Source organism: Nilaparvata lugens, chromosome 2 (assembly GCF_014356525.2).
Source record: "Nilaparvata lugens isolate BPH chromosome 2, ASM1435652v1, whole genome shotgun sequence".
NCBI classification, from domain to species: Eukaryota; Metazoa; Arthropoda; class Insecta; order Hemiptera; family Delphacidae; genus Nilaparvata; species Nilaparvata lugens.
Genome location: NC_052505.1, coordinates 3,228,441 through 3,241,200, shown reverse-complemented (window position 1 = coordinate 3,241,200; position 12,760 = coordinate 3,228,441). Strand labels below are relative to the sequence as shown.

The 12,760-nt window shown below is 34.4% G+C and overlaps 1 protein-coding gene across 1 annotated transcript in view; it reads right to left on the bottom strand.

Moving 5' to 3' along the window:
• Positions 1-12,760, bottom strand: part of LOC111056054 (leucine-rich repeat serine/threonine-protein kinase 1) — a 236,411-nt gene that overhangs the window by 37,646 nt on the left and 186,005 nt on the right. The window contains 2 exon segments of the mRNA XM_039420334.1: positions 156-407; positions 8,857-9,063. Of these exon segments, the coding sequence (XP_039276268.1) occupies positions 156-407; positions 8,857-9,063 (459 nt within the window).

The following is a 12,760-nucleotide window of genomic DNA, read 5'->3' as shown; positions in this document are numbered from 1 at the left end:
TCACCACAAAATGATACATTATGAACACAATATGATACACTATCATGTCAACTTGATACACAACACCATAATTTGATACAAAACTTCCAAACTGAATGATTTCTACTGACCATGGGATATCTTCTTAGGCTATATTTCTCTAAGACATTACTCACTTGAAGAATAACCGCTTGCAGGGTGAAAGCACCAAGTTTGGCCCCCGATCTCCGGTAGTTCCTGAGCGTGACGTCAAGAGCACCAAGTGGCGCCAAGTCCAGCACCAAGGCGAGTGGTTTGGTGCAAACGCCCACCAGCGGAACGATGTTCGGGTGACGCAGTGTCAGCAAAATGTTCAGCTCCTGTCTGGCTGTGCAATAGGCTTTACTGGCGTACTGCAACGGGTCACGGTCCCATTTACCTTGGGCACCCTGTAGTCAAAATTGCAATTTGAAAATAATTAATAGAACTGAATTGTTCGCTAAAGGCTGGCAATTTACAAGATATAAAGATATAGACTTGGATTTTTCAACTTCAAGAGCTGGTTGCAATGAGTAAATCTACCATGCAACACTGCTTGGATTATTCAAGGCAAGGCTGTCATATTCACTGTTTGTAATCATGTACCTTGCAGTCGCTGAATTTTTCAATCGTTCTGTATTCTGGTTTTGTTGGTCCCAGCTATTGATAGCAAAATGGTGGACCACCATTCAGCCGCTCTCCTAATTTTAAAATTCTTAGTGACAAAAATACTATCATTCGGCTACTTTTGACAATTGGAAAAAAAAATTTCAATTATTTCCGAGAAACTTTCTCGCTTTCACCACCCACTTATCTCTTGAAACAAAACGTTTCTAGCATGTCGAAAATTAATGTCTCGGCATTGACGAACATAATCATTAATTAAAATGAAACTATGGGTCAAATAAAAATGATCTAGACACCAATAGGAAGGAGACATTACTTCCATTAGTTCGATATACTGTATATGTGTTATTTCAAAACATATACAGTAGACATATTCAAAAGTCCTGAAGAATCATAGCCTCTTTTGTTGTAATATGTGCACAGGTTTTAAACCTATGCAGGTATCATTTTCCCTCAAATATTACCCGTAATTATTTCTATTATAATCTATTTATCTAAACCCGTAATCTATTTATAATAGACATTATTTTTATTCTAGCAGCAATGTTACTATCTTATTAATAAACTGTAAATATATAGCTGCATTTAGCATCAATTTGCTAATGCAATAAGTAAGTTCCCTTATTGTTTTTCGTTTTCTTTGTTTGTAATGTTTTTTTGGAGAATAAAGTTTTTTGGAAGTTTTGGAATATACAATCAAAATTCGGTAATGGAATAGTAAGGGCTATTAACCTGTTTTTCCATTTCCAATCATTTTATGATGTGTTTTATCCTTATTGAATAAACAAATAAATATAGAATTCTTACTTATTACGACACCACATGATTCTCAAAGAAATTATATTCAAAAGGAAAACATACTCGCGATGTTTTCAATTTCATCATAAAAATTACTTTTGCTTTCAATCCTTTACCCTGAAAAATTTTCAAGCACTACTGGCATTATATCGGAGATGATATTCTACACACAATTCTGTGGTTAAATGAGTGATTGAGAGGGTTGCAATTTTACACAATTTGGAGCACTATTATTTCCTCCGATGGAGGCAGGACTTCCTATGTATAGGCAGAACTTCCTTGTACTATAAGAGATCCTGATGGAGGTTCAAGTCTCAACTTATTTCTTCTTCTTCTTCCTCTTCTTCTTCTTCTTCTTCTTCTTCTTCTTCTTCTTCTTCTTCTTCTTCTTCTTCTTCTTCTTCTTCTCTTCTTCTTCTTCTTCTTCTATTCAAGGTTTAGGCTCTTGCCTGTACAGACTCACTACAGTACCGTATAGGTTAGGTCCATTGCATTATACAGTAAATGTAAAATTAGAACCTAAATTTTCTAGCAGCTATTTATTTATTTATTTTATTGCCATCTTTCTTGCTTTCACCACCCACTTATCTCTTGAAACAAAACGTTTCTAGCATGTCGAAAATTAATGTCTCGACATTGACGAACATAATCATTAATTAAAATGAAACTATGGGTCAAATAAAAATGATCTAGACACCAATTATAGGAAGGAGACATTACTTCCATTTTTTTAAACATCTTTATTGCCCATAAAAACAAAAAACAAATAAAAACTTACAAAAGAAATATTCTAGATTAATATTATGCTATTTTACAAATAAATTAAAATTACATGGCACCACCCAGCAAGGGCAAATCCCTGACCGCTGAGTGAGAGTATCAGCTGTTTAGACAATATAAAAATTATTTACTAATATCAAAGCTACAAAAATCGAAGTTCAACAATAAATTACTAGTAATTATAATATTTGACTGATGTTGAAGAAATATTTTTGTATCACCCACTTATTTATCTGTTCCATCCTCTGTCTACCCCTATTAGAAAGAGATTCTGACAATGCATTTGGCATGATATTTATTATTTTTGAGCTAAGATACCCCAATTGTCTTCGCACTATTGTCAAATCTGAATAGTTAATATTATAAATGTTATGAGATGTAACTCTCAGGTTATACATAGAAACGTTATTATTCACTGTAAATTCATCCTTCCTCATCCATGCATAGTAGAGAAGTTTCTTTATATTCAAGATTCAAGATTCAAGATTTTTTATTGCCAGAACAACTTTACATTGTATGAGCACGTCAAAAAATAATAACAATAATATGACACTTGTGAAATAAAAGATAAATTATGATATAAAATTAAGCATATGATAAAAGAAATCGTATAATATATGAAGATATTACAATAACAATTTGACTTATTATTTTGTCTAAGTCTTAGGAACAAACTACAATTCATATTAATAAATTATTCAGTTTTACCAAAATATAAAAGGTAAATGTTGCATCATGACATTCATATATTGTAGACTGAAAATACTCATCTACCGAATAGTATGCACTCTCTGTCAATTTATTTTTTAAAATTTGTTTGAATTCATAGATTGGCAGCTCTCTAATTTCTAAAGAAAGATTGTTATAAATTTTGGCTTGTTGAAAAATATGGCTATTTCTTGTCTTGGAGAGTCTAATTTGAGGCAGTGATAGATCATTGCCACGTCGGGTGGAGTAAAAATGATTGGCTCCCAGACGCGGAAAAGATTCTATATTCATTTTAACATATAGCAAGGTATGAAGAGTAAAGAGAGAAGGGAACGTTAGAATTTTCAGACTTCGAAAACTCTCTTTACAAGACTCTCTGTTCTTCAAGTTATTCAATACTCTCACTGCCTTTTTTTGCCAAATAAAAACCTTTGTTGCATGACAAGAGTTGCCCCATAGACGAATTCCATAGGAGATGAGGGATTGGAAAAGTCCATAATACACAAGTAACAGCATTCAAAGATAACTTGAGTCTCCTTAAAAGAAAAACAACTCTGGAGAGTCTCCTGCACAAACTCAAGATATGAGGCTCCCAACCCAATCTTCTCTCCAATGTAAATCCCAACAGTTTGACATTATTCTTGACATTAGAATCCTCAGGGGGACCCCTAAGGGAGAAGCATATATATTCAGTCTTACTCTCATTAATGACTAGATTATTTGATTCAAACCACAACTTTGCAGAGTTAAGGGCTCCCAACAGCTTAGATTTAACTTTTTCATAATTCTGGTCAGAGGATATTAATGTCGTGTCATCGGTATATAAAACAGACAACGTTGGAACATTACAATACAGGTCATTAACAAAAATAAGAAAAAGAAGAGGGCCTAAAATAGAACCTTGTGGGACACCTGCCACAACATCTCTAAAGCCAGAACATTTACCATTAATAACAACCCTTTGCCTCCGATCAGACAGGTATGATTTTATCAGCTTCAGCTCATTCTCTCTCACTCCATAGAAGAAGAGCTTGTCATAAAGAATATCAAAGGGTAAACAATCGAAAGCTTTGGTGAGATCAATAAGGCTGCTGCTACCATGTTTTTATTCTCAAAGTTTTGGAGGACAAAATCAACAATTTTTTCAATAGCCATGATAGTACTGTGTTTGGGACGAAAGCCATGTTGATGTTCATACAATAAGTCATTATTTACAAAGTATTCGTATAATTGCAAGGCAAGACATGATTCAATAACTTTCCAAGAATAGGGACAATAGCTATGGGTCTGAAATTCTCTGGTTTACTCGAGTCACCCTTCTTAAAAATTGGAGTGACATTTGTGTATTTGAAACATTTAGGGAAAACACCGTCCTTGAGCACTTTGTTTATTATGAAAGTCATTGGATCTATCAGACTGTCACTAACTGCTTTTATTGTGAAATTAGAGAGACCAAAAACATCTTCACTTTTCGAGAGGCTGAGATTGGCCATAACCTGCTTTACCTGTTTACAATTGACTAATTTCCATTTGAAACCTGACATAGGAATAGGCTTACGAAAGTTCACCAATAGGTCAGAATGTTGCACTTCTCCATTTTCCAAGCCTGCTCTACATTGAGAAGATTTTACTGTCAAAGACACATTGACAAAATAATCATTGAGATCATCGGGAGTTATTAAAATTTCATTACTTGGTTTGATGGTCCCAGACTCTTTTTTGACAATCTTCCAAGCCATTCTACATCTATTTTTAGCCAATTTAATCAAGTTATCATTTTCTAATTTTTTCGTGATTTTAATTTGTTTATTGTATTCTTTCTTATAATTTGAAAATCTCAATTTGTCATCTATGTCATCAGTGAATTTCCACTTGTCATACAATAGGAGTAAATAATCACGCATGGCTTTTAATTCAGCATTGAACCATTTATTAGAGCTAGGGCTGTACTTATTATTTAGTTTTTTTGGTTTTTTATATATGAGCGGGCATATTTCATTGAATAACGAAGACAATACAGCAACAAAAGTTGTGGAGGAGAAATTCGCATCCTCTATGCTATATAGTCCAGACCAGTTAATTTTGAATAAGCACTAATTTTTTCCTCGTTCATCAATCTCACAAATGTACCTTGACTTTTTTTATATGGTCCATCTCTCTGGAATTCATTCATTCTAATCTTCAGCCAGACTCCTGCATGGTCGGAAATAATATCTTGCGGCAGTAAGGACACCTGTTGAGAGTCAGAGGGGATGTTCGTGTGGATGCTGTCCAGACATGCATTGAGGCGGGTTGGACTTTTGTTTGTACTGTACAGATTAAATGATCTTAACACTCCCAGAACCTCTGAAATTTCTCTTCTTTCATCATCTAAAAGATTCACATTCAGGTCACCAGCTACAGCAAGCCAATCATTCTTTTTGAGATGTTTTCCATTGAGATGCGCAAGAAGATTCTCTAGTTTTTCTACGAAAGCTTTAAAATTTGATTCCGGTGAACGATAAATGCACAGGATAGCCAGGCTGGATTGAGTCAATCTAACAGCCGATGCCTCGCAAATACTGTCTAGGCAAAATTGTGAGATGTCAATACATTTAAATGGTATTCCTATTTTCACAAATATAGATGAACCACCATATGGAGATTGCCTTGCATAAAAATTGGCTAGCTCAAAACTTTCAGGCACATAATAGTCAACTTCTTCTTTACAGAGCCAATGCTCATTTAGACAAACTACGTCAGCAGGTTTCGAGTTAAGGACAGCATCCAATTGACCAAGCTTGTTTCTAAGTGATCTGATATTAAGTAGGCAGATATTCATGTCACATCGAGAAAAAGGAGCTCTCTCTTGAGCCTTGTCGTTATTTATTCGTTTAAATCAGTCAATGAGACATTTTCTCCACACCTTCTAGAAGCATCTACATAGCCAAGTGATGAGTTCAATTCAGCGGAAACCGAACGGGATACTAAAGTGGCTGGACTAGATACTATGTGGTCGGTACATGATTTGTCTTTTGTTTCTTGACTAGCCAATGAAGAAACTTTTATAGAATTACAGGGCTGGCATGAGTGTGAAAGTTTGACTCTTCGAAATGTTTCACTGATTCTGTCTGCGATAATGTTCTTTCCTATTGTGTTCAAATGTAACCCATGTAGGGTGTGAAATCTTCTTCCCAAATTGTTCATATCCAATATTTCAACGTTACTGAATTCACTGGCAATTGATTCGATCATACTATTGGTGTCACATATGAGATTATTGATATGTGAGTTCGAAGGGAGGTCGTGCCTATGTGGAATATTTGCAAGTAGGATTCTAGTACATGTCAGCTTTGGGAGTAGACTATTTATCGAGCTCAGTAGATCATTATTCCGTGTAGCACCATCAATATCATTTGTACCGCCCATTATTACCATCATGTCATTGTGAGATAGATTTCCACCTTCATTCACACACTCCGAAGTCACTTTGGAGAATTTAGCTCCAGGCTTTAGAATTTAACATACTGTCATCACTTTAAATTCGGCAAATGTTTCACTACTAGAAAAAGCCCTTGCTTATTAAGAATTGCTTTTATTATCATTTTTTGAAATGTAAAAATGTTATTCATGAAAACATCATACGCTCCTCCCCATACCACTACCCTATTGCAGCACCGATTGAACATAGGCAAAGTAAAGGACCCTAAGTAATTTAATGTCTAATATTTTACGGACTTTATAAAAGATAAAGGAAATAAATTTTAAGCGTTTACAAATATATTCTATATGAGGCTCCCACTTAAGGTTACAATCAACCATGATGCCCAGATACTTAATAGATTTTTAATTTTTTAGTTGAGGGCATGCACAATCCTTCCATTTCTCAAAATCACAATTTGTATGTATTTTTAAATTCATAGCATCATTTGGTTGACCAACTATTGTAGGAGAAAATGTAATATATTTAGTTTTTGATGTAGTTATACTCAATGTATTAATATCAAGCCATGTTTAACAATGGATATTACTCTTTCTGCTCTCGAGTACGTCTCTAACCATGAGCGGTCCTTAACTATTACAGCCGTATCGTCAGCAAAGGAAATTATTTTCGAACTATCAATATTTAGTTTAAAGATGTCGTTGATATAGAGTAAAATAAAATCGGGGACAAGACGGTACCTTGTGGTAATCCAAAGTCGTTAAGTTTTGTAGTATTTGATTTGTAACTGTTGTTATCAGATATTAATTGTGTCCGATCACTTAAATAATTCTTAAATAATTCAAGGTGGAGTCCTCTAATCCCGTACCTCTCCAATTTTTTTAGTAATTTATTGTGGGGTATGGTATCATAGGCTTTTGCCAGGTCAATCATTATAGCTAGGCATTTGTTGTTATTGGAAGACATGACTTCAAAAACTTCATATGTAAACTTCCAAGAGTTCGATATACTGTATATATGTATTATTTCAAAACATATACAGTAGACATATTCAAAAGTCCTGAAGAATCATAGCCTCTTGTTCTAATATACAATCAAAATTCGGGAATGGAATAGTAAGGGCTATTAGCCTGTTTTTCCATTTTCAATAATTCTATTATTTGTTTTATCCTTGAACAAATAAATATAAAATTCTTACTTATTACGACACCCCATGATTCTCAAAGAAATAATATTCAAAAGGAAAACATACTCGCGATATTTTCAATTTCATCATAAAAATGACTTTTGCTTTCAATCCTTTACCCTGAAAAATTTTCAAGCACTACTGGCATTATATAGGAGATGATATTCTACACACAATTCTGTGGTTAAATGAGTGATTGAGAGGGTTGCAATTTTACACAATTTGGAGCACTATTATTTCCTCCGATGGAGGCAGGACTTCCTATGTATAGTGTAATGGTATCGAGAGGTTGTTGGTTGAACTAATTTGATTTATTTTGTAATTTAAAATTTGTAACAAAATAATTAATATTGATTGTATTCAACAAGAATTACAGGTCCTAACTCTCTAGGAGTTGGATACAGAAATTAATAAAAGATAATGCTGTTATATTATAATTGATAAATAAGATGTACTGATCAAATAAATGAGGGTTAAATATCGCTTGGCTAACGAGAGGTTAAATTTGGATCTTACTCTTTATCTCATGAGAAAGGTTTTAATTGTAAAATAATTAAATGTAGAATGAATAATATAATATTTATTGATAATTTAAAAAGAATTATTTTCAAAAGATAAAATATGATTTCAAATAATATTGACAAGATATACCCTCAGATAAAAATAATATAATTAATTTGGCACTCACTCTACCCAAATGGGAGACCCTCTCAGTAGGGAGAAGTCGGGCTGGTTGATCTGCTGTAGATGTTTCCAGGTCCCGTCCTTACCACCGACTGCCTAGAGCCTCTCATTTTTTCCATAATTTTACTTGTCATGAATTTTCACCGTCGTCAACAATTTATCGATTCATTGTGAAAATTCATGGCAAATAATAAAAATTATGTAGTTCTATTACAATAGGCAGAACTTCCTTGTACTATAAGAGATCCTGATGGAGGTTCAAGTCTCAACTTATTTCTTCTTCTTCTTCCTCTTCTTCTTCTTCTTCTTCTTCTTCTTCTTCTTCTTCTTCTTCTTCTTCTTCTTCTTCTTCTTCTTCTTCTTCTTCTTCTTCTTCTTCTATTCAAGGTTTAGGCTCTTGCCTGTACAGACTCACTACAGTACCGTATAGGTTAGGTCCATTGCATTATACAGTAAATGTAAAATTAGAACCTAAATTTTCTAGCAGCTATTTATTTATTTATTTTATTGCCATCTTTCTTGAGGTCTATACCGACCGAGGTCTACCTATATCTCATTTTATTTTAAACTGATTTACTTATTTATTTTTCCTATCGGGTAGATTTTATTTTATTAATTTATTCATTTATTATACAAACTAAAATAAATTACTGACCTTGTAAGCAATGACGGCCGACTGACTAGCATTGGGCCCAGGAGCGACAGGCTGCAGCATCTTCATGGCGACATCGATGCTTGCATTGGAGCCGCGCACTTTGCACGTGCCTTTGAACACAAAGCCAAATGCGCCCCTACCAAGCAGGTGGCCTCTGGTTATGCTGTTCGGACGGATCAGGTGCCTTTCGCCCAGGTCTAGGAACATCTGCGCAAATAGAACCATAAATAAATCATTTGTTACAATATTGCCGTATTAAAAAATAAACATATGATATAATATACAGAGTGATGCCCGGTTGCAGAGTCGCTACATAAAGTCACCCATAGTTAACAGTGCCATTAGTTAACAACTCGCCCATAAATAGATGTTCGTTGCAGATTCGTTTGCCACACCCCTTTCAACTATGGCTCTGATAAGGCACACACATAAGTCACACTGCTGCTCATACCACTTTTTGCATGGTTTGCTTCTATCCAACTAATGTATTGGCAACGGGGAGAGAATCACTGTGAACAGTTCTTCCAAACCTCCAGTCGGATGACGTCACACAACATGGCGCTTGTTTATCACAACACTGCTGTCTGCTTATTGTGTTGTTTATGATTGGAGGTTACGAATCAAGATCGTAAACTGCAGACTAATTTGTAATTATTTTCAGTTAGTTTGAGTTTTTGATAGCTAAATGAATGAATTAAGTAACATAAAATTAGAGGTAGAAGTAAAATAAGTGACTGGTCTATTTATTAATGTATAATATTGATTTAATAAAAAATTTGACCAGAATTATTTCATCGCCTTCTGGCATTTTGATATAATATCTTGGAAGCAAAGCAGCCAGTTCACAAGATATATTTCTAATGACTCTGCATACGGTGCTTAATATTAAAATTAATAATAATTGATTATTCAAATGTATTAAATTATACAATTCATTAAAAATTGTATTACATCTTCTTTCAAGCTACTCGAATAGTCAATGATATTTTATTCAGTTTATTTACATTTTATCTACAGTTTCAAATAGTTAACGTTATTATTATGTAATCAACTATTATGTATGACCATTTTCGTCTGTCTTTTAAAACATGCAAACAAGTCAACATATCCTTAAAATACACTTGGCGCGAATGTATAGTGGATTTATAAGCACGATTTTGGGGCATTTAAATAAAGAGCACTTTTATAAAGAACACTATTTAAATAAAGAACACTAGTTATTGGTAGCCTCAGATGACGTCATCTGCCTGTAAGTTTTTCGTCTCTGCAACGGAAAAACCTGTTTGTGGGCGCGCTGTTACCTATCGGCAGAGCAATAGCTAACAGCACGTCTCTGCAACGAAATTGGCCTGTTAAATAGTTAAGTCCGCGCTGTTTACTATGGGCGACGTTATTTGTCGACTCTGCAACCGGGCATGAGTCATATATATGGAAACCCTTCAATAAGTTGGAGACTGTTGTAGACATAACTGTAACTTTCAGGATAACTTATTGGTCGAATGCTCTACCTTTTGACGTACGACTGAATTTCAACCCCTCATAAGGGGGTGACTTAGAGGTTGTAACTCGAATACTTTAAATGTAAATAACCATTGCATAGTACATAATTTGAAGGCCTTTAAAATAACATCAATAAAATGTTCAGCCGCCATTTTCGATACAAGTATCATAGAACTGTAACAATTCAAACTCCCCGCTTTGAAAGGTTATTAATTATTAGAATAGCATCAGAGTCATCACTCAGGCCACCAAATTGGACTTTTGTACCGGTGAGCTGAGAGAGTGATGACCGCGTAGAGGCGAAACTAGAGGGAGAACGTTCCGAGACGCGCTAGAGGAAGATTGTGCTTGAGATAGTGAGATGTAGTTTTTAGTAATGTGATAGAGGAGTGATTATGTTTAGAGAGAGAGAGAGAGAGAGAGAGAGAGAGAGAGAGAGAGAGAGAGATTGATTGATTGATTGATTGAGTACTTTATTTATGTAGATTACAATATATACTGGCTTATACACTTATATACAATAGCTTACAATACAGCAAAATTATAGATGAATTTACATAATATAGACTAAGAAAATAATTATTGAACTGTATATGATATGAAAAAGCAATTTGTAATATAATAACTATAGATAATAATCATATTGTTATGCATCTACATAAATTGGCGGAGCTTTGGACATATCAATGTCCATTCTTTGGGAAGAATATTAAAAATATCCTCCCCACTAACTCTCTACCAAAACGTTAATTTCGTTATTTAAACTAAGGATTTATTTATTAATGGAAATATTGTAAAAGTTTTAATCAATATGAATATTAAAGAGAAAAAAAACAGAAATTGATAAAGTAAAATAATTATATAGGTAGATAAGATCAAATAATTGATTAATAAAATGAAGTAGGCTGAAAGTAGATCAGGGTTATCAACTTTCAGTAAGATACAGCAGTATGCAGTGGATAATTGAAATAACATGAGTTTATATAATATATATATATATATATATATATATATATATACATTTCGTTCTATAACATGGTTTAAAGGTTTATATTGGTGGAATGGGTGAGGGATGGTTGTCATGTGATCGTTCTAGGGCCGGACAGTTTCAGTCATTTGTTCCAAAATATGTTTTTTTAAAGTCAGGATGAAGCTCGCTCGGCTCTCGATAGACCTGATAGAAACAGGAAGTGTATTCCATGCACGACAGGCACTGACTAAGAAGGATTTTGTGAAAATAGTAGTTCGATGATTGGGTATCCTTGAAGTACTTTCTCCGGTTCTAGTATGTGAAGCATCTATCCTCCTACCTTCAGAGACACATTTGAAATCATCTTTAAAATAGTTCGGATTACCGTATTTCAAGATATCTCTAACAAGCTTGACTATTCGAAAAAGCCTCTGATCGGGAAGCTTCAATGTTGAACTAGCAATGTGGTCTGGGGTGATATGATCATGGCGTTGGAGAGAGTAGACGAAACGTAGACAATAATTTTGGCAACGCTGTAGTTTATCATTCAGAGTGACTTGCATATCGTTAAGAACAGAATTACAATACATTAAATGTGGGAAGATGAGAGATTGAACCGATAATAATTTAATGTTTCTAGGGAGGATATCGTGCATTTTCTTCAATAGAGTGAGATTGTTTTGGTGAATTTACGTATTATTTAATAATACTAAAAGTAGCAGGGCCCAGGACCCTAAAAACCTGGTGGTGGCAGCGATAGTGGAGAGCACTGTCATGCTCGAACACTCTTATTTATGTCATCTTTCTTGTTCTGGAAAGGCCTTTAAAATGATATACCACACAATGGGTGTTTACATTTAAAATATTCGAGTTACAACCCCTCATTTCTCTGAAAACTAAAGCATCAATCAGCCGCCATTTTGAATACAGATATCGTAGAACATTTTTATTGAAGCCATTTTTCTTGTTTTAAAAAGGGCTTTAAAATGATGTACCACAAAAAGTTTGTTTAAATTAGAAATATTCGAGTTACAACCCCTAAGTCACCTCCTTATGAGGGCTTCAATGGTTCGTGGTTTGTTTATGTATACACGTGCTTTTAGATAACCCCAACAAACTAATTATTGGCCTTAATTTTTCTCGAGAAAACGGTCGAACCGTCACTGTCAATACGGAACGTTACCTAACGATGCTGCGTGAATCTTTTCTGCCACAATTGAGAAGACGACGTATCAACGTCAATACTGTATGGTTTCAACAAGATGGGTATATATACGTGTATACATAAACAAACCACGAACCCTTGAAGTCTTGAGTGAAACAATAACACAATAAATTCGAGCGGTACCACGTGCAATGCTTCAGAGAGGTATGGACAACTTCTCACAACGTCTACAGGAGTATATGGACAATAATGGACAGCATTTGATACAT